At 44.9% G+C, this 23744-nt stretch overlaps 1 protein-coding gene and 1 long non-coding RNA gene across 2 annotated transcripts in view; one reads left to right on the top strand and one right to left on the bottom strand.

Moving 5' to 3' along the window:
- Positions 1–23744, bottom strand: part of LOC140460440 (uncharacterized) — a 252860-nt gene that overhangs the window by 59472 nt on the left and 169644 nt on the right. The window lies entirely within an intron of this gene.
- LOC140460431 (uncharacterized) lies at positions 5344–8386 on the top strand. Its single transcript, XM_072554985.1, has 2 exons — positions 5344–5477; positions 6414–8386. Exon 2 carries the CDS (start codon positions 6801–6803, stop codon positions 7665–7667), a length of 867 nt encoding a protein of 288 aa, XP_072411086.1. The 5' UTR covers positions 5344–5477; positions 6414–6800; the 3' UTR covers positions 7668–8386.

Consider the following 23744-nt stretch of genomic DNA (forward strand, 5'->3'; position numbering starts at 1 on the left):
CAGTGTGTTGGACCTTAACAATTTCTCCTTTGAATCGTCCCACTTCCTCCAGACCAAAGGGATAGCCATGGGCACACGTATGGGCCCCAGCTATGCCTGTCTCTTTGTTGGCTACGTAGAGCAGTTGATCTTCCATAATTACACCGGCACCACTCCCCAACTCTTCCTCCGCTACATTGATGGCTGTATTGGCGCCACCTCGTGCTCCCACGAGGAGGTTGAGCAATTCATCAACTTCACCAACACATTCCACCCTGACCTTAAATTTACCTGGACCATCTCTGACACCTCCCTCCCCTTCCTGGACCTCTCCATCTCCATTAATGACAACAGACTTGACACTGACATTTTTTACAAACCCACCGACTCCCACAGCTACCTGGATTACACCTCTTCCAACCCGACCTCTTGCAAAAATGCCATCCCATATTCCCAATTCCTCCGCCTCCGCCGTATCTGCTCCCAGGAGGACCAGTTCCACCACCGAACACATCAGATGGCCTACTTCTTTAGAGACCGCAATTTCCCTTCCCACGTGGTTAAAGATGCCCTCCAATGCATCTCGTCTACATCCCGCACCTATGCCCTCAGACCCCATCCCTCCAACCATAACAAGGACAGAACGCCCCTGGTGCTCACCTTCAACCCTACTAACCTTCGCATAAACCAAATCATCCGCCGACATTTCCGCCACCTCCAAACAGTCCCCACTACCAGGGGTATATTTCTCTCACCACCCCTTTCCGCCTTCTGCAAAGACTGTTCCCTCCGCGACTACCTGGTCAGGTCCACGCCCCCAAACAAACCACCCTCCAATCCTGGCACTTTCCCCTGCCACCACAGGAACTGTAAAACCTGCGCCCACACATCCTCCCTCACCTCTATCCAAGGCCCTAAAGGAGCCTTCCACATCCATCAAAGATTTACTTGCACATCCACTAATATCATTTATTGTATCCGTTGCTCCCGATGTGGGCTCCTCTACATTGGGGAGAATGGGCGCCTCCTAGAAGAGCGCTTTAGGGAACATCTCCGGGACACCCGCACCAATCAACCACACCGCCCCGTGGCCCAACATTTCAACTCCCCCGCCCACTCTGCCGAGGACATGGAGGTCGTGGGCCTCCTTCACCACCGCTCCCTCACCACCAGACGCCTAGAGGAAGATCGCCTCATCTTCCACCTCGGAACACTTCAACCCCAGGGCATCAATGTGGACTTCAACAGTTTCCTCATTTCCCCTTCCCCCACCTCACCCTAGTTCTAAACTTGTAGCTCAAAGTAACTGTCCCCATGACTTGTCCGGACTTGTCCTACCTGCCTATCTTCTTTTCCACCTATCCACTCCACCCTCTCCTCCTTGACCTATCACCTTCATCCCCTCCCCCACTCACCCATTGTACTCTATGCTACTTTCTCCCCACCCCCACCCTCCTCTAGCTTATTTCTCCATGCTTCAGGCTCACTGCCTTTATTCCTGATGAAGGGCTTTTGCCCGAAACGTCGATTTCGCTGCTCGTTGGATGCTGCCTGAACTGCTGTGCTCTTCCAGCACCACTAATCCAGCATCTTTAATCAGTATCTTGTTCCTGCCTTAGCTCCATAAACCTTGATTCCACTATCCTTGAGAGCTCTATCCAACTCTTTCTTAAATGAATCCAGAGACTGGGCCTCCACTGCCCTCTGGGGCAGAGCATTCCACAAAGCCACCTTTCTCTGGGTGAAGAAGTTTCTCATCATCTCTGTCCTAAATGCTCTACCCCGTATTTTTAAGCTGTGTCCTCTGGTTCAGCACTCACCCATCAGCGGAAACATGTTTCCTGCCTCCAGAGTATCCAATCCTTTAATAATCTTATATGTCTCAATCAGATCCCTTCTAAACTCAAGGGTATAACAAGCCCAGTCGCTCCAATCTTTCAGCATAAGGTAGTCCCGCCAATCAAGGAACTGACCTCGTGAACCTACGCTGCACTCCCTCAATAGCCAGAATGTTTTTCCTCAAATTTGGAGACCAGAACTGCTCACAATACTCCAGGTGTGATCTCACCAGGGCCCTGTACAGCTGCAAAAGAACGTATTTGCTTCTATACTCAATCCCTCTTGTTATGAAGGCCAGCATGCTATTAGCTTTCTTCACTACCTGCTGTACCTACATGCTTACCTTCATTGACTGGTGTACAAGAACACCCAGATCTCTTTGTACTGCCCCTTTACCTAAATTGATTCCATTTAGGTAGTAATCTGCCTTCCTGTTCTTGCCATCAAAGTGGATAACCATACATTTATCCACATTAAACTGCATCTGCCATGCATCTGACCACTCACCTAACCTGTCCAAGTCACCCTGTAATCTCCTCACATCCTCCTCACAATTCACCCTGCCACCCAGCTTTGTATCATCAGCAAATTTGCTAATGTTATTACTAATACCATCTTCTGTATCATTAATATATATTGTAAAAAGCTGCGGTCCCAGAACTGATCCCTGCGGTACCCCACTGGTCACTGCCTGCCATTCCGAAATGGAGCCATTTATCACTACTCTTTGTTTCCTGTCAGCCAACCAACTAACTTTCAATCCAAGTTAGTGCTTTTCCCCCAATAGCATGTGCCCTAATTTTGCTCACTAACCTCCTATGTGGGACTTTATCAAAAGCTTTCTGAAAGTCCAGGTACACTACATCTACTGGATCTCCCTCATCCATCTTCAGAGTTACATCCTCAAAAAATTCCAGAAGTTTAGTCAAGCATGACTTCCCCTTCATAAATCCATGCTGACTTTGTCCTATTCTGTTACTACTATCCAGATGTAATTTCATCCCCTATAATAGACTCCACCATCTTTCCTAACCCTGAGGTCAGACTAACTGCTCTATAATTTCCTGTTTTCTCTCTCCCACCTTTCTTAAAAAGTGGTACAACATTAGCCACCTTCCAATCCGAAAGAACTGATCCTGAATCTATCAAACTCTGGAATATAATCACCAACGCATCCACGATTTCTGGAGCCACCTCCTTCAGTACCCTGGGATGTAGACCATCAGGCCCAGGGGACTTATCAACCTTCAGACCTAACAGTCTCTCCAACACCAATTCCTGGCAAATATAAATTCCCTTAAGTTCAGGTTCTTCAGCCACTGTTACTTCAGGGAGATTTCTTGTGTCTTCCCCAGTGAACACAGATCTGAAGTACCAATTCAATTCTTCTGCCATTTCTTTGTTCCCCTTAACATATTCCCCTGTTTCTGTCTTCATGGGATCAATTTTAGTCTTAACCATTTTTTTGCCTTTCAAACACCTAAAAAAGCTTTTAGTATCCTCCTTTATATTTTTGGCCAGTTTACCTTCGTACCTCATTTTTTCTCTGTGTATTTCCTTCTTAGTAATCCTCTGTTGTTCTTTAAAAGCTTCCCAGTCCTCCGTTTTCCCACTTATCTTTGCTATGTTATACTTTTCCTCTTTTAACTTTATATGTTTCTTAACTTCCCTCATCAGCCACGGCCACCCATGCGTCCTCATAGGATCTTTCTTCCTTTTTGGAATGAACTGATCCTGCATCTTCTGCATTATACACAGAAATATCTGCCATTGTTCCTCCACTGTCATCCCTGCCAAGGTATTGCACTATTGAACTTTGGCCAGCTCCTCCCTCATAGCTCCATGGTTCCCTTTATTCAACAGAAATATTGTCACTTCCGATTGTACCCTCTCCCTCTCAAATTGGAGATTGAAGCATATCTGTGGGCGGCATGGTGGCACAGTGGTTAGCACTGCTGCCTCACAGCGTCAGAGACCTGGGTTCAATTCCCGCCTCAGGCGACTTTCTGTGTGGAGTTTGCACATTCTCCCCGTGTCTACGTGGGTTTCCTCCGGGTGCTCCGGTTTCCTCCCACACTCCAAAGATGTGCAGGTCAGGTGAATTGGCCATGCTAAATTGCCCGTAGTGTTAGGTAAGGGGTAGATGTAGGGGTATGGGTGGGTTGCGCTTCGGCGGGGCGGTGTGGACTTGTTGGGCCGAAGGGCCTGTTTCCACACTGTAAGTAATCTAATCTAATATTGTATTATGGGCACTACATCTCAATGGCTCCTTCACTTCGACGTCCCTGATCAATTCTGGTTCGTTGCACAGAACAAGTTACAGTGAAATCTTTAATTTGTGGGACAGCAACTGAGTGAATGAGTACATCCAGAATTTTAGTGGAAAGTGGGAATTCATTGCACTGTGTGGATGAAGTGCTTTAAGGTTTACCGGCAGTAAGTACAGTGTGCTGAGTGGGGTGCGAAGTGAAGGGTTAGGTGGGTTCTTGTTTTAAACTGCTCATTTCTTTCAGCCTCCAACATTGTATTTCCACTGCTGTACATCAGAAGGAGTGACTCAGTCACTGTTATCATTAGAAACCTTACGGTTTTCAGTACCGCAGGTATTACATTGTTTCCTGAGCATTTTAAAGTTTCCTGACAGCAGCGGGGTTTGGGTCGTATTCACTGGAAACGATTAAGCAGACACATACGAGAGGGCAGAGTGGGACTTGTCTTTTGATTTGGTGGAAGGTGGGAGGTTCTGCGCGCTGTGATCCGGGGCAAACACGACTGCAATAAATCATTCAATCTCTACAGTGTGGAAGTAGGCCGTTCAACCCCTCTGAAGAGCATGCCATCCAGACGCACGCCCACCAGCTCCCTGCCTTGTCTAGTCGTTCCTGCTGGTGGATGAGTCTCGGCCATAAAATTAGGGGGAGTAGATTTAAGGTAGAGAAGAGGAGGAGCTGTTATTCCCGGAGAGTAGTTAATCTGTGAAGGGTGAGGGTGGATTGGCTATGCTAAATTGCCCCACATGGTCCAGGGATGTGCAGATTAGGGTGGATTCACCATGTTAAATGACCCATAGTGCCCAGGTACGTGTAGGTGAGGTATATTCGGGGGGTAAATATCGGGCAGGAGAGGAAAGGGAATGGATGTGGGTGGGTTACCCTTCGGAGGGTCGGTGTGGTCTCATTGGGCCGGGTGACCTGCTTCTACATTGTGCGGATTCTCTGAAGGGAAAGGATTTTTGCAAACTGTGCAGAGCAGTACAGTCCGTCAATCCGGAGCAGGCGCAGTGCGGAGCCGCCGTTCGCCCCGCCCCTTTGACTCGTCACGCCCCGTCTCATAGGCCGTCGCTCGACACTTGCTCCTCCCACTGTCCCGGCCACACTCCGCCTCCGTACCCGCCTCTGGCTCCACCCAGTCGCCCCGCCCCTGACCCCAATCGTCTCTCCGCCCTATCGCTCCGCCCCCTCCTCGCTGTTCGCCCCTCCCCTTCCTGTCTCTCCCTCTCCCGCATCGACCCATCGATGACGTCACAACGCGGAAGTGGCTCTGCTCGTTTCAGAGTAAAACCCTTTCGCTGGGTAACTCTTCAATCTAAGAGGGAGAAAATCTGTTCACTGGTAGCAACTGGAGTGAATCCAGGGAGGGAGCGGACTCTGCAAACTCAGGTATGTGTCTTAATTGCCCGGGTGAGGAGGGACGGAAGGATAGGGTGGGGCTGTTTTCCCAACCCGCGCCAGAATCTTAGGGGTAACATTATAGACTTTTATAAAATCATAAGGAGCACGGATAGGGTAAATAGACATGGTCTTTTCCTTGGGGTGGGGGAGTCCAGAACTAGAGGGTGATTGGTTTAGGGCGAGGGCGGCGGGGGAGGGGGCGTGGAGATTTAAAAGAGACCTAAGGAGGCAATTTTTTCACAAGGTTTGGTCGGGTGTGAATGTGTGTACGGAATGACCTGCCAGAGAAAGTATGGAGGCTGGTATCATTTAAAAGGCATCTGCACGGGTGTATCAAAACGAACGGTTCAGAGGGCCAGGGAACACGTGTTGGCAAATGTCACGAGATTAATTTAGGATATCTGGTCAGCACAGAATAGTTTGACTTAAATGCCTATGTCTGTTTCTGTGTGTATATCTCTATGATTCTGGCTTTCCAGTAACGTTTGCCACGTCTGTATGTTCTGTTTCTCTCTCTGGTGTCGGTGTTAATACCTTGAAGTCTCATTATGCTTCCCTTCCCGGGGACATTAACCATTTCTTGAGGTTGTTCCTCAAGAAGCTGCATTGCAGGCTCATCCTGAATTGGCACACTTTATTTTGCTTTCCAAATCAGACCTGCTCACTCTCAGCATTATGCCAATGACGTGAAAGATACTAACTTTCAGGTGGAGTTTCAGAGAGATAAGCCTTGACGTTTTTGCTTTTCTGCACCTGTAAAATCCTGAATCAGCACCTTCAGGAGAATTACTTAAAGTGGAGTGAGAACAGAGGGGGAGAGAGAGAGAATGGGATGACGCTTTCTGTTTTGTGGAATAATAAAAGAAAAGAATGTTCTGCAAAAAGCAGAACTGACAGTGATGACTTAATATTCTCTTTTTACAGCATTTGAAGATCTGAAGACAGAAGTTTCAAAATTAACTGTAACGTCAACTCTCCTGCTCCTCGGATGCTGCCTGATCTGCTGAGCTTTTCCAGTGCCGTACTTTTTGACAGTGACTCTCCAGAGTCAGCAGTCTTCACTTTGGTGTCAATGTCTGACGGTCACTCAATCCATCAGGACCACAACGATTTTTTACTGTGATTCTGTGAGAAGGAGCAAAGCTTTTTGGTTCCTGTTTGAGTACATTTCCAGTATCAGTGGGACTGGATGAGAGACCTACTGTTGCAGTGCACTGAGTGTGTAGCGTGTAACAGCTATACCGCCTGTTAAGAGGAAATCACGGTGCGAAGGGGCTCTACACGCATTTGTGTGCGGCTGAAGCTTCGGCCATGGAGAAATCTGAGGAATCCCGCCCTGTGGAGAAACCATGGAAGTGTGGTGACTGCGGGAAAGGCTTCTGTGTCCCATCTGCCCTGGAGACTCATCGGCGCAGTCACACCGGAGAGAGGCCCTTCAGCTGCCCTGAGTGTGGGAAGGGCTTTACCCAGGCCTCTGCCCTGCGGACTCACCAGCGGGTCCATACAGGGGAGAGGCCCTTCCCATGTCCCGAGTGTGGGAAGGCCTTCAGCAATTCCTTCAACCTCCAGACCCACAAGCGACTCCACACTGGTGAGAGGCCGTTTTCTTGCTCTGAGTGCAAGAAGGCATTCAGACATTCCTCTGACCTGCTGACCCACTGGCGGGTCCACACGGGGGAGAGGCCCTACAGCTGCCCCGAGTGTGGGAAGGCCTTCAGCAATTCCTCCCACCTGCTGACTCACCAGCGGGTCCACACAGGGGAGAGGCCGTTCACCTGCCCCAAGTGCGGGAAGGGATTTAGTCAGGTGAGCAACTTGTGGAAGCACCAGCGTCTCCACACTGGGGAGAAGCCCTTCAGCTGCCCCGAGTGCAGGAAGGCCTTCAGCAATTCCACCACTCTGCTGACCCACCGGCGGATCCATATGGGGGAGAGGCCATTCCCCTCCATCCTGCTGAGACACCAGAGGGTTCACACAGGGGAGTGGCCCTTCAGCTGCCCTGAGTGCAGGAAGGGGTTCAGCGATTCCTCCAATCTCCAGACCCACCAGCGGATCCACACTGGGGAGAAGCCCTTCGGCTGCACAGAGTGTGGGAAGGCCTTCACCCGCTCCTCCCACCTGCGGAGGCACCAACGAGTTCACGTGCCATCACAGGGTGATTGGAGGAGCAACAACTGAGTACCATTAGGGACTGGACTATCAACCCAGTTCCGGGGACTCCTGAGTTTGAATCCAGCCATGGCAAGATCACGGAATTGGAATTCTGTCAGAAATCTGCAGTTCAGAATCTGATGATGAAACCGTTTTTAGGGTGGGGGCACCTCCCCTCTTTCCCCCCCTCCCCCACCCAAGCCCCTGGCAGATGAGCAGGGAGAAACTTACTAGGAGACAGGGTATGGGTTGAAATTGCTGAGTGAGGCAATACTTCCTCCAGGTTACGGCTGTACCAAGGATCCAATTACAAAGGGACAACTCGGTGATGACCAATAGTAAAGAAAGTGAGGTAGGATGGGGGAGTGAGGAGTATGTGTGCTTTGACCTTGAGCTGTTTAAAAAGCAGCTACTTTTTCTCCACCTTTTTAGATTAGATTAGATTAGATTACTTACAGTGTGGAAACAGGCCCTTCGGCCCAACAAGTCCACACCGCCCCGCCGAAGCGTAACCCACCCATACCCCTACATCTACATCTACATCTACCCCTTACCTAACACTACGGGCAATTTAGCATGGCCAATTCACCTGACCTGCACATCTTTGGACTGTGGGAGGAAACCGGAGCACCCGGTGGAAACCCACGCAGACACGGGGAGAACGTGCAAACTCCACACAGTCAGTCGCCTAAGGAGGATCTGAAGCTTTAACAAAGTTGGGTCACAATAAAGATTACCTGAACTTACCGTGGGCTCAGACTCTCATTCAAAGTTTTGAGCTCCAAGAGGATTTTTGTTTTGAAGCTGTTCATTTCTTTCAGCCTCCTGCACTAAGTTTGCAATGTTGTGTATCAGATGGAGCAGTGAATGGGTAGCTAGTATCATTAGAAATTGTAAATTTTTCAGGAGTGCAGGTACTGTGTTGTTTCATTGGCATTGTAAAGTTTACTGGGAGGTATGCGCTGTGTTCACGAGAAACCACTGGGGTGGATAAAGTTAAAAATCACACAAGACCAGGTTATAGTCCAACAGGTTATTTGGAAGCACTAGCTTTCAGAGCGCTGCTCCTTCCACAGGTAGCTGTGGAGCAGGATCATAAGACATAGATCTTATAGCAAAATTCACAGTGTCATGCAACTGATATCTTTTAGAATGGGTTGCAGGTTTCGGTTCATTAATATGTTACTCCAAGAACAACATCTAAGTCATGTTCTTGAGATGACTTATGGTTTTATATTTTAAAAAAATAGTGACATCTCAGCTCCCACAATACATTAAAGTTGTGAGGTTCGAGTCTGTCAGTATCCCAATCTTGAATTAGACTCGTTCTGTTTTTAACGTAGGAATATATAAAATATTACATGGATTGACTGCTTGTAGATTGTGTGCTTTGTGAGCAAAATTGAAAGTATCTGCAAATATAATTCTGCCAATAAAAATTCACTCCATAGAGTTGTGTGTGTGTGTGTGCGCATGTGAGTTTGTATGTGAGAGTGCATGTAAGAGTGTGTGCATGCTTGGTTGAGTGTGATGGAGTATTAATCTGTGAGTGTGTGAGAGTGTTAGGGTGTGCGTATATGAGAGAGGTATGAATAAAAGCAAGGGGTTGCATTTTGCTAAAACGAGGAAGGACAAGGCTTGTATAGTTAAAACAGAGACGTAAGAGGGTTCAGATACATAGTGATGCAACCTGCAAAGAACTGGTAGACTGGATGGTTAAGGCGGCATTTAGCACCATTGCCACCCAGACCCACTCCCTTACTTCATATTACTCATAGCTAATCCCCCCCCTACCTTGCATATCCTGAACAATAAGGGTAATTTCGCATGGCCAATCCAGCCTAACCTACACCCTAATCTAAAAACTACCTTCTCAAGAATGTAATTTAAATGCACAACATTTCTAAGAAAAATGTCTGTCTGACTCAACACTGGGACCCAGACAGAATTCACACCTATTGTTAGAAAAGCTCTGCATTTGAATGACTTTCTTGAGAAGGTAATTAAAAACAAGTTCTGGAATTAACATGCCAAAGAGCAGAAACCCATTCTAAAAGATGAAAGATTTAATCTAAAATTGTTTAATATATGACATCTCCATGACACTGGACTCCTTTGGCTATAAATTCCATGAACATGATCTCATTCTCCACAACCAACCTGATTAAAGAGCGGTGCTCCAAACGTTAGTGTTTCCGAATAAATCTGTTGGTTTATAACCTGGTGTTGTGAGATTTTTAACTTTGTCCATGGGAAACACGTGTTGTGGGACTGGTAACAGTTATTTTGTGATCTGTTCCACCTGAAATTTCTCCTCTACGCAGACATGGGTGAGCAGTCTGTTTTTGTGCTTTTGTGAGAGATCAGGCTAGCAGCTTTTAAATCCTTATATTCAACAGCACAAGAAAACTGTAGGTCAGCAATCGTATTTCAAGTGTGGTACTTCCAGCTCTGGTAGTCCTGTTGGGTCACCAGAGAGGGAGGGAGAGAAGATGTCACATCTAAAAAGCAAACCGAAAAGTTTTTGTTGGTTCTACACTCAGATGAGACTGGATACTGATTTTAATGGATCAGAATTGAACACTACAATGGAACACCTTACATTTCAAGAACGTTGAAAGGGCAAATCAAACTGTAACCTTGAAGAGATATGTTTCCATTTCTAACCTTGGATGATCCAAATGAGACATTTTTACTGATCGCTCCATTTCAGAGTGCTGCTCTTTCATCAGGTGGTCATGGACAATAAGATCATGATCACAGAATTTATAGCCAAAGGAGTTCACGGTCATGGAGATGTCCTTCACTAAACAATTTTAGATTAAATCTTTCATATTTCAGAATGGGCTTCTGTTCTTTGGTACATTAATCCCAGAATTTGTTTTAAATTACCTTCAAGAATGTCATTAAATGCAGAGCTTTTCGAACAACAATGTCAGTCTGACTCGATATTGGGACACCGACAGACTTCACACCTATTGTTAGAAAAGCTCTACATTTAAATGACTTTCTGAAATGGCTGATCTTTAACATTGAGAATAGTTACATTGATACTTTCAGACTTTTAACAATATTTCTGAATATATGTTCACTTTTTGAAAAGAACTGCTGAAATCTTTCTGAAACTTGCATCGAAATGTGCGCAGTTAGACAGGCTGTAAAGGATGAATGGCCTAATCCGAGTTTTGTGAAATTGATTCTGACTATGGAGAAATAGAGTCATAGAGTTGTAGAGCACAGAAGCAAACCCTTCAGTCCAGACAACCAAATATCCGAAATTAATCCAGTGAGCCATTTGCCAACATTTGGTCCATATCCCTCTGATTCTTTTCTATTCATGTCTCCAACCAGACGCATTTTTTTCTTTTTCAGCTAATTGAAGCTGGAGAAGCCTTAAATCTTTAAAGGATTTCCTGAAAAAAACTTTTATGCAAGATTTGGCTCAGTGGTGGATTTTCTAAAGCTTTGCTATTGTAGTTGTCAATTTGTTAAAAAACTTTCAGTTGTTGTTGTCCAAGGCAGAGTAAATATTCATTTAAGATATAATTGAGATATATACATTCTTTACAATGTTTGTCCATCATTTAGTACATTGAGCATCATCTTTTTGTGATTCAACAGATATGATTTGAAGTGAATTCTGCAAGATACTTTTGTAATTTATCGAACTTTGCTTTGTGTTAAAGATTTCCTTTGTGACATTTTAATTAAAATATCTCAATATATAATAATGAAACAGCTAATTTATTCTGAAATTATTTCAATTAGTTGGTCGATTGCCAAATAATAGCTGCTTAACTGTTGTAAATATTGATACCCAGGAAAGCTATTTTGTTTAATATATTTCCTTTGTAAAGATTTTATAAAATGATTGTATTTTCATATGAAATAAAATTTGCAGTGTTTTATTAAATGGTTGAAGGTAACTTTGCACTTAATTGTTCCATTTGGGATTAAACATAGATTATTTATGAAAATCATATTCACAATTTATGGTGAGTGTATTAACAAACAAATGTTGCCATTTGCCATTGAATTGCCTCAAACACAATTTGAAATTCTTGAATGAGTTGAATAACTCACTGTGAATATTTATTGCACTTTTCTGAAATTCTCTGCACTGCCATTGTGCTTGGTTAAACAAGATATGTATCCCTCCTCATAACTTTGTATTTCTTTGATATTTCATTTGCTATTGCACAAATAACTTCATCAAATGCCAAAACATTTTTTAGGCTGTGAATTTTCAGTCTGGTAATGTTATTCAGTTGTGAACAATCTGAAGATTAATTTAAATACATATAAAAAAAATTAAAGAGATTGTGATAATAGAAAGTCAACATGTAGAATTGCCAATGAAACGTAAACCAAGGTTGCTCTTAATTTGGTACAGACTAAATCGCAATCAAAATAAGTAGAAATAACGGCATTGTGCACAAACTGTTTGTCGTGAGTTCAGAATTTTTCTGATCATTTAATTCTGACCCATGCAGTGATGGCAGCACCATGATCTGTTTTATTTGTTCATGGAACGTGAGCATCACTGGCAAAACCAGTATTTTTCATCGTCCCCTCTTTCCCTTGACTGATAAGCACACAGATATGAATATTGGGTGAGGACACAATGAGGTTGAGTTGCAAGGCCTACTCTGGCATAACAAATTGTGCTGGCTTACACTGCACCCTGACAAGACAGATTTTGGGAGGAGAACAAAAATTGGAATTCCTATTTAAATATTGATGCTCCCATTTATATCTCTCAAAAGGATTTTGTTTGCTCCATAAATTTGTAATGGCTCTTTTGTTGAATTATTACCCTGCATCCGCATATATCTGGAAACATTTTCTTTTCAAGAATTTTGTATTAACGTTTGCCACTTACTGGTGCCATCACCCCTTCAAGATCATTCCAAATCGTAATAACTTGCTTACTTTCTTAAAAATTAAATCTTCCCCCGCGCCCCAACCCAAATCCCTTTTCTTATAAAGTGGCTGCACTATTTCAAACATGGTCATGCTTTCTAAATATTACCATGTACTTTTAATTATGAGATTTCAATGTGTCTTTTTAAATATAAAAATGCCCCTTCAAATGTAGTTACGTCCTTTAAATGTGTTGTGTTCCTTTGAGCGCAATCTTGCCTCTCGATAATGTACCTTTCTCCCTTTCGATATTACTATGTCTCTTAAAGGGTCATTTCTACTTATAAATAGGGCAGCGTCTCTTCGAAATGTAGATTCATTTTGCATGGAAACGTTGCCCCTTAGGTACCTTTTATATCTGCGTCATTTTGCATATTAAGATATCCCTTTGAATGTGCCTACATCCCTTTGAAATGTAATCTTGTCCATTTCAAACTATTTGCTGAAATAGCCCGTTAAATGTCCATGTCCCTTTTAAAATGCTGATTTCCCGCTTCAGGGAGCAGCAGTTGTAGCGCGAGGTGGCTGTTACTTGGTGACGGTGAGGCTCCCCCGGCCCCGCCCATCCCCCTGAGCTGACGTCACACGGGGGTGAAGGCGGTTGGGAGGAGAAGTCGCTCGAGCGGGGAAGGGGCGGCCGTTAGGAAAATGGCGCCGTGCGGCCCCGGGGCAGACACCCGTCACTGGGCACCGCCGCCTTCCTGGTGCAGCTGCTGTGTCACGGCCACACCACCCGGCTGTACAGCAGGTAGGAGCCGGTGACCATTCTGGAGGCGGATGTTCCTCAGTCATTGAAGGGGTAGGACCTGTTGAGAATGGTTAGTGAAGTGTGTGGTGTACTAAGCCTTATTAACATGGATATAGTTTGTAATTTATCAAAGTATACATTTTATTATTTAGAATGGTAGAGATGTACAGCACGGAAACAGACCCTTCGGGCCAACCCGTCCATGCCAACCAGATATCCTAAATTAATCCAGTCCCACTTGCCAGCACTTGGCTCATCTTCCTCTAAACCCTTCCTGTACGTAGACCCATCCAGAGACCTTTTAAGGGCTTTAATTGTAGCAGCCTCCACCACTTCCTCGGGCAGCTCATCCCATTCACGCACCACCCTCTGCATGGAAACGTTGCCCCTGAGGTACCTTTTGTATCTTTCTGCTCTCACCCTGAACCTAGGCCCTGTAGTGCAGACCTTCACCCCCTACACTAGGTAGAAGACATAAGAAAGTTGAGCAGCCAGACACTATGCAAAAGCCACAAAATATCAAGCCAGATGGAGAAAAAGTTGTGGTTCTACCTTTTTGTTTCTCCTATTGGCATTTGGACACTTCAAAATCTGTCAATCATGCCAGCATCGCCACTGAGCATATTGCATACGTGCCTCTGTGTCAACAAGCATTGCGCATGTTCCTTGCTTTGGGTGTCACCCTTGTTCAGGACTGGGGGTGGGTGTCGGGAGAGCTGCAGAACAAGGATGTGCTGGGAGTAGGGTGGTGAATTGGGGATAGGTGGAGACAGGTAGAGAGTACAAACTGGTCACTGGGAGGAAGGAATCTGGTTGGTGGCAGGGAGGGGTGGGGCTGGGGAAGAGCCTGGGAAGGGATTTGAGGAGTGGGGAAGGAGGTTATTTGAAATTGGAGAACTCCTTGTTGAGTCCTCCAGGCTGTAGGCTGCCCAGGTGGATGATGTTGTGGTGTTCCTCCAGTTTGTAGTTTGGTTTGTTGTGGCAATGGAGGTGGCCTAAGATGGTCATGGGTGAAAGGGAGTGGGAAGGGGAATTAAAATGGGTGGTGATTGGGAGGTCAGGTCGGCCTCTGCAGACCCAGCTGTGACGCTTGGCGAACCATTTCCCACGTTTACCCTCTGTCTCCCGAAGACCACAATTGGCAAACACATGGCAAATACAATACCCCAATGTGAATTTAGAGCCTTTGCGGTGTTTTAAAAAAAGCAGAAAAGAGGTGCATTGTTTAAATAGTGACATATTGGGATATGGAAAAAGTGAGGACAGCAGATGCTGGAGATCAGAGTCGAAAAGTGTGATGCTGGAAATGCTCAGTCAACACTCGACGAGCAGGAGAGTGACATTTCGGGCACAGGCCTTTAATCAGGAATGACGTGTGGATGTACAAAGGGGCCTCAGCATCCTTCTACAACAGTCAATGCCAGTTGTCAGGTACAGCGAGCAATGCAAGTGGTATATTAGCAAGTGGAACCGAGTTCAGAAGTGGGGATGCCTGCCTGCAATTAGGGGATCATTGAATATATTCAAAGCTGAGTTCATCTGAGTTTTGAACAAGAGGGAGGATATTTATGGGGGAAGGTGAGAAAATGGCTTTTAAGTCCAGTACAGTACAGTTACAGAGTCATACAGCATAGAAACAGTTCCTTCAGTCCAACTAATCCATGCTGACTATGTTCTCAAACTGAACTACTCATACCTGCCTGTGTTTGGCCCATATCCCTCTGAACCTTTCCTATTCATGTACTTATCCAAATGTCTTTGAAATTTTGTTACTGTACCTGCTTCCACCACTGTGTCGGGATGTTCATTCCACACACAAACCACTCTTTTAAAAAAAAAATGCTGCCCCTCAAATCTTTTTAAAATCTTTCTCCTCTCACCTTCAAAGTTTGCTCTCTAATCTTAAAATCCCCACCGGTGGGGAATGACACCCACCATTCACCTCATCTACCCCCCTCATGATTTTATAAATCTCTAAGGTTACCTCTCAACCTCCTGTGCTCCAGTGAGAAAAGTCGCAGCCTATCCACCTAGACGTAGGTAGGTTAATATCCAGTTATGTATGGGGCTTTGGTGGAAAGTGGGAATTGATTGCACTATAGGGATGAAACCCTACCCTATCTAGACATTTCTGTTGGTGGATGAGACTAGGCCACATAATTTGGAGGACTGGATTTTGGACAGAGATGAGGAGGAACTATTTTTCCTGGATAGTAGTCAATCTATGGAATTCTCTGCCCTAGGAAGCAGTAGAGACAGCCTCATTAAGTATATTGAAGACACAGTTGGTTAGGTTTTTGCATGGTAGGTTAATTAAGGATAGTTGGGATAATGCAGCGAGGAGGAGCTGAGACGATAGATAGTTTTACCATTATCTTAATGAATGGCGGAGCAGGCTGGATGGGTCAAATGGCCTACTCCTGCTTCTATCACTATGAAACTATAACCCTGCGTTTCCCATGGCTAAGCCACCTAACCTGCACATCCCTGGACATGATGGGCAATTTAGCCTGGTCAATCCAAATCAAGGCTGATGAGCAATGTAGTGATGTGGGAAATTAACATCAGAGAATGATAGAAAGGGACAAGGAGAGTAAATATACCAGCAATCAAAACTGGATTCTGAAGATAATAAAAATGGAAACAAAAAGTGGTGTTTCTGCTTGTGTGCTGCACTGTAACAAAAGTAAGTGAATTGTCTGCACACATTGAAGAGAATAATTATGATCTGAGACTCCTTACAGAAACATGGCTTCAGGATGACAAGGATTGTATCCTGAATATCGAGGGGGTAGTCAAATGGGAAGCTAGGTAAAGGTAGAGGGTTGCCACTGCTAATCAAAGCACTGACCACAGGGTAGTCTGGTGTTCACTCTGATTTCAGGTCCCCATTTCTCTGTCCTCTGATCTCCCTGTTCCCACAGAATAAGATGTCAGTCTATTCTCAGCTCTACTGGATTTCTGCTGAAGCTTTGACCCCCACTCCCTCTTTTTACACCTTCTGGAACAATAAAATATTCAGTCAGTTAATCAAAGCCCAATCCACAATCTCCCAGTCTCTCAACCAACCAGACACAAAAGTGTAGTCATAGCAGGGAATCAAACAAGAAAAATGAAACAAATGAGAAATAAATAGGTGCTAGTGCATAATGTCTGTTCATTAGGAAGCAAACCAGAAATAGGGCTCTCCCAGGATTCTGATTGTGCCCAACTTGAGGATTCTCTCTCCCTTACATCTAACTGTTAGTACCCAGCTATGATTTACAATATTTATACCAGAAATGAAGCATCTTATCAAATAGAGATAGACACGTACAGCACAGAAGTACACTGTCTCTCACGCCCGCGTACACACAGAAGTCCATGGGGGTGAATTTTTATTTGCAGATACATTCTATTTTGCTTAAAATTGCACAATTTGCAGGCAGTCAATACATATAATATTTTGTAATTTGACTTTGGAAATAGAAACAGTTTGATTCAAGGTTTGGACTCTGACCTCACATTTAATGCATTGTCTTAGCTGAGATGTCATCTTTTGTTAAAAAACCTTAAGTTATGTTGAGAAATGCCTTACAGGAAGTTGGAGATTTACATATTAATGATGCCTGCAACCCATTTGAAAAGAAGAAAGACTTAATAATCCAGGTTGGTTCAATATATCATTTCAGTGGCAGGACACTGCAATGATTTTCCATAAATTCTGTCCCTTATGATCTTATTCTCCACAACCACTTGATGAAAGAGTTTCGTCCCGAAAGCCAGTGCTTCCAAATAGCTTGGTGATATGTGATTTTTAACTTTGTCCAGGTTAGGGTAGATTGGCCATGCTCAAATTACCCATAGTGCCCAGGGATGTCCAGGTTAGGTGCATTAATCAGGGATGAATGTAGAGAAATGGGGGTAGGGAAGCTACATTCTGGAGGGTCGGGTGGACTTGTTGGGTCGAGTAACCTGCTTCCACACTCTGGGGATTCTCTGTAGAGAAGAGATTTCTGCAAACTATGCAGGGCAGAACAGGTGTCTCCATGTGAGTTTGTGTGTGAGTGTGTTTTTGCATGTGTGCTTGCTTGGTGAAGTGAGTGTTATGGAGTATCGGCCTGTGCGAGGGGTAGTATTGGGGATGTGTGTGTGTCAGAGAGTATGTGCATAAGAGAGGTGTGGATAAAAGCCAAGGGTTGCATTTTGCTAAAACAAGGAAGGGCAAGAGGGTCTGTAGAGGCTGACCAGATGTCCCAGTCACCACCCATTTTAATTCCTCTTCCCTCTCCCTTTCTGACATGACCAACTTTGGCCTCCTTCATTGCCACAATGATCCAATCTGCAAATTGGAGGAAGATCACCTCATCTTCCACCTGGAGTTGTCTAATTTCTCCCCTCCCATCCACCAACTCCCTTCACGGCTTCTGCTCCTCCCATTCACTCTTCCCTGCCATCAACCAGGTTACTTCCTCCCATCGACCATCAGGTCGTACCCTCTGTCTTCACCAATCCCCACTTCAACACCTTGCCCCCGGCACCCCTTTATCTGCATCTTGTTCTACACCCATTCCCCCATCCGGAAGAAGGATTACACCTGAAACGTAGACTTCTCCACCTCCTGATGCTGCCTGGCTTGCTGTGTTCTTCCAGCCTCCTGACTGTCTACATTGTCAATCGAGACACAGACCTGGACCAACTGTTCCAGAATCTGTCCCCACCCTGGATTCACTCCCTTTCCATTCAGTTGCTGCAAGTCAACAATTGAACCCCAGAATGAAAAATAAATTGAAAAAGTGGGTGAGAAAAGAGAGTATTGTACTCACAGATGTTGGACAGAGGAAGAAAGTTACAGTCTGGGGTGACGCTCAATCTTCATTCAGAGAGAGGAGCAGCATCTGTAATCAAATAGACAGAGTCATAGATATACAGCATAGAAACACACCCTTCACTCGAACCTGTCCATGCGGACCAGATATCCTAACCAAATCTAGTCCCACTTGCCAGCACCTGACCCATATCCCTCCAAACCCTTCCTATTCATAAACCCATCCAGATGCCTTTTAAATGTTGCAATTGTATGAGTGTCCATCACTTCCTCTGGCAGCTTACTCCTTAAATGCACCACACTCTGCGTGGAAAAGTTGCCCCTCAGAACTCTTATATCTTTCCCCTCTCATGAAAACCTATGTCTCTAGTCTCCCCCACCACCACCACCACTGACTCCAGGGAAACAACCTTGTCTATTTATCCTATCCATGCCCTTCATGATTTTATAAACCTCTATAAGGTCACCCCTCAGCCTCTGACCCTCCAGAGAAAACATATCCCTGGCCTACTCAGCCTCTCCTTGTAGCTGAAACCCTCCAACTCTGGTAACAGCCTTGTAAATCTTTTCTGATCCTTTTCAAAGTTTCACAACATCTTTCCGATAGAAAGGAGACAAGAAGTGGATGCAGCATTTCAAATGTGGCTTAACCAATGTCCTGCACAGCCACAATGTGACCTCCCAACTCCCATACTCAATGCTGTGACCAATAATGGAAAGCATACCAAACACTGCCTTCACTATTCTGTCTACCTGAGACTCCATTTTCAATGAAGTATGAACCTGCACTCCAAGGTCTCTTTATTCTGCAACACTCCCCAGTCAGTCCTGCCTGGATTGCTTGACCAAAATGTATTTCTTTAAATTAAACTCCATCTCCCATTGGCCTATCTGATCAATGCTAATTTATAATGAACTCTTTCTCTCATTCCACAGAAGCTGAAAGTCTCCATTCCATCATACCCTCCTTTGATGCTGCCTGACCTGTTGTGCTTTTCCAACACCACACTCTCGACTCTGATCTTCAGCATCTGCAGTAGTAATTTCTCCAACATTTCCAGAGTCTGCCCCGCCCCCCCGGATTCACTCTCTTCCGTTTCAGTTGCTGCAAGTCAACAACTGAAGCCCCGAATGAAAAATAAATGGAAAAAGAGGGTGAGAAAAGAGTGCCATTCTCACAGATGTTGGACAAAGGAAGGAAGTTACAGTTTGGGGTGAAGCTCAATCTTCATTTAGAGAGAGAGGAACAGCAGCAGCTTCAGAAGGACATGGTCCACCTTCCACATTCAGACAGTAGGGGGGCTCTAATTGCCAGGAGGATAAGTTTCCTTCCAGTCCGACAATGCTCTCCATTGGTTTATGAAGGTTGCGAGCCGTCCAGGATGTTGGTGAAGCCACTTTGAGTACTGAGTACAGTTCTGGTCTCCCTGTAATAGAAAGAATACTATTGGAGGGGGTTTGGAAAACATTTTCCAGGATGTTGCCAGGACTGGAGGGATTGCGTTATAAGGAGAGATCTGAACTTTTTTCAGTGGAGCGCAGGAGGTTGAGGGGTGACCTTATTGAGACTTAGAAAATCATGAGTGGTGTAGGTAAGACAAATAGCAAAAATAGCGACGAGCATGTACGGTTATGTCGAGCTACAGCTTTATTTTTATAAAATCTTAAGTCATTTTGAGAATGGGGACTTAAAAGTAGTTCTGTGGTTTACATATGAATGAACTGAAACCTGCAACCCATTCTAAAAGATGAAAGACTTACTATCATTCTAGGTTTGTTCAGTATATACCATCAGTTGCATGACACTGTGATCTTTTGCTGAAAATTGTGTCTTATGATCCTGCTCTACAGCTATCCGATGAAGGAGCAGTGCTCTGAAAGCTAGTGCTTCCATATAACCCTATTGGACTATAACTGGTGTTGTGTTTTTAACTTTGTCGATCCCAGTCCAACACTGGCTCCTCCAGATCATTTCTAGTGGAGACAGCCCATACCTCTCGGTGCTGTCGAAATGACGCAGTAACCGCACTCCTGAAAACTTTACAATTTCTAACGATATTAGCTCGTCATTCACTGCTCTATCTGATAAATGACATTGGAAACTTAGTGCAGGAGGCTGAAAGAAATGAGCAGCTTTAACACAAAAACCTCTTGGAGGTCAAAGCTTTCAACTGTACCATTCAAAATCAGAGACAATTACACAGAGTGGTGAACTTAGCGCAGACAATCACAAAGGTCAACCTCCCATCTATGTAATCCATCTATCAGGCCCACTGTCAAGGAAAGGCCAGCAGCATTCTCAAAGACTCATCACAGCCTGGCAATGTTTTTCTTCAACCTCTACCATCGGGGTGGATAGTACACATGAACACATGCACCAGCCAGTTTTGAAACAGTTCCTACCACACTGTTGTGAGAAAACTGAATGGACTCTCAAACTCTTCACATTCGCCTGGACCTGTTTTTGTTTTTGCAGCTGTTTATTTATTATTTACATATCTTTGCTACTTAACTCTGATCTCACTGTTCTGCTCACAAGACAAAGCTTTTCACTGTATCGCGGCGCACGTGACAATAAATCAATTCAATGAGAGTCTGAGCCCTTCAGTAAATTCAGGTAACCTTTACTGCGACCTAACTTTGTTACAACTGCAGATCCCCCAAGCAAAAAGGTGTTGAGAATGTAGCTTTTTCTTTTAAACAGCTCAAGGTCCAAGTGCTCACACTCTTCCCACCACCCACTTTCTTTACTATTGGTCAGCACCAAGCTGTCCCTTTGTAATTGGATCCTTGGTACAGCCTTAATCTGCATTGCCTCACTCAGCAATTTCAACCCACACTCTGTATCCAAGTACATTTCTCCCCACTCATTTGCTGGGGGTGGCAGTGTAGAGTCAACCACACTGCTGTGGGTCTGGAGTCACGCAAAGGCTAGACCGAGTAAAGGATGCAGATGGTTTTCAGTATCAGTGGGACTGGATGAGAGACCCTACTGTTGCAGTGCACTGATTGTGGAGTCTGAAACAGATATACGGGCCTGGAAAGAGGAGTTCACAGCAGGAAGGGCCTGTACACAATTTTGTGTGCAGCTGAAGCTTTAGCCATGAAGAAACCAGAGGAATCCCGCCCTGTGGTGAAACCATGGAAGTATTGCAACTGCGGGAAAGGCTTCTGTTTCCTGTCTGTGTTGGAGACTCATTGGCGCAGTCACACCAGGGAGAGGCCGTTCTCAAGCAGGAACCAAAAGGTTTGCTCCTTCTCGTAGATCCATAGTTGAAAATTGTTGCGGCCTCAGTGGATTGAATAACTGTCAGACATTGACGTCAAAGTGAGGATTGCAGACACTGGATAGTCAGAGTCTGAGAATGCGGCACTGGCAAAACACAGCAGGTCAGGCAGCATCTGAGGAGCAGCAAAGTCTGTTTCGGGCATTAGCCCTTCATCTGCTGATGTTGAAACTTCTGGCTTCAGATCTTCAAATACTCTGTTAAAAGAGATTACAAAAGTCGTCACTGTCAGTCCAGGGTAGAAATTCAGAACAAGGAATTTTACTTGCCATTGAACATTCTTGTCTTTTGTTACTTCATAAATTTGAAAGCACCGTCCCACTCTCTCTCCCCTTCTGTTCTTACTCTGCTCTAACAAATTCTCCTGAAGGTGCTGATTCAGTATCTTACAGGGGCAGAAAAGCAAAAACGTCAGGACTGACATCACTGAAGTTTGGATAACTCCACTTGAAAGTTAATATCTTTCACAACAACATTGGGATATTGCCAAGAGTGAGCTGGTCTGATTTTGGGAAGCAACACAAGTGTAAATTCAGGTTGAACTTGCAATACAGCTTCTTGAGAAAAAACAGACATGAAATGGTTAACATCCCCAGGAAGTGGGAGTGGAATGAGATATTAAGGCATTTACACTGACACCAGAGAGAGACTGAACATACAGACGTGGCAAATGTCTAGTGGAAAGCCAGAGTCATAGAGATATACAGCATAGCAACAGTCCCCTCGGTCCAACATGCCCATTCCGACCAGATATCCCAAATTAATATCGCCCTGTTTGCCAGCACCTGGCCTCTATTCCTCTGTACCCTTCCAATTCATATACCCATCCAGATGCCTTTTAAATGCTGTAATTGTACCAGCCTCCACCACTTCCTCTGGTAGCTTATTCGTTGCAAGCACCACCCTCTGAATGAAAAAGATGCCCGAGGTCCCTTTTAAATCTGCACCCACAGCCTTCACCCTGAACCTGTTACCCTCTAGCTCTGGACTCCGCCATCCCAAGGAAAAGGCCTTGTTTATTGACCCTATCCATGCGTCGTGATTTTATAAACGTCTATAAGGTCACCTCTCAGCCTCCGACGCGCAAGGGGAAACAGTCCCAGTCTGTTTGGCCTCTCGCTATCACTCAAACCCCCTGGCTACATCATTGTAAATCTTTTCTGAACCCTTTCAAGCTTCACAACATCCTTCCAATAGGAGGGAGACTTGAATTGCACACAATCTCCCAAAAATTGCAATGGTTCTGTTGGCCAATGGCAATTTAATTCCAAAATGTTAATTCCTTCACGAGAAGGGAATAATCGTCAATGTAGCTGTGAGAGGTCCCTTGCAGAAGAGTGCAGAACTGAGTGAGAACTTTCCATTACGACGGAGAGCAACAGAATTGATACTGAGACTGGGGACTTAAATCTAAAGCAAGGAAATTACAGACACAAACAGGCTGCAACAAATGAGGGAACATGATTGAAAGAAATGACAAACATTTAGATAGCACCTGAAGCAACTGCAATAGTTGTTCCAACCTGTCTGAAAAATAAAACACAAAAGGTGGCCCAGCCACAGCGAACAAGGGATATTATGGACAGGACGGGATCCAAAGAAGTGGCATACAAATTAGCTTTTAAAAAAAGCAGCTAATCTGAAGACTGGGAGCAGTTCAGGTTTCAACAAAAGGATTGATTAAAAGGGAAAAATTGGGTATGTGAAGAGGGGGAAAAAGGGATTGGTGAAAACAGTTACAATTAGAAACAGGCAAAGTTCTCATGTGTGTGTTGTAATAATGTTTTGAAGAACTGCCTATGCCCCACTGCGACTGGATTGATGAATCTCCAATGCCGACAGGGAATGGAATCCCTTCCCACGGTCCCCACATTTCCACGACTTCTCTGCAGTTCTAGTGTCCTTTTGGCTCCCTGTTCTGATGAACAAGTGAAACTGTGATCACAGTCCGGAAATATGTACAGTTACTCCCTGCTGCGAATAGTGTAATGTTTCTTCAGTCTGTGTAACTGGTGACAGCTCCTTCCCACAGTCAGCTCACAGGGATACACTCTCTCTAAACAAGGGGAAAAGATCTCCAAAAGTTGAGCAGCCAGACAAAATGCAAAAGCAATACAATGTCGAGCCACAGGGAAAAATATTGTGGTGATAACCTTTTTTCCCCGTTGGTATTTGGACACTTAAAATTCGTCAGTAACACCAGCAGTATTTACGGAGCGTGCTGCGCATGTTTGCCGGTGTCAGCAAAACACTAGGAATCCTCTTCGCTGGCGGCAAATAAAGGGTGCGTGGCGTTCTCTTGATTGATCAATAGAAAGCACTGGTAACCGGAAGGAGAC

The sequence above is a fragment of the Chiloscyllium punctatum genome, chromosome 36 (assembly GCF_047496795.1).
Source record: "Chiloscyllium punctatum isolate Juve2018m chromosome 36, sChiPun1.3, whole genome shotgun sequence".
Classification (NCBI taxonomy): Eukaryota; Metazoa; Chordata; class Chondrichthyes; order Orectolobiformes; family Hemiscylliidae; genus Chiloscyllium; species Chiloscyllium punctatum.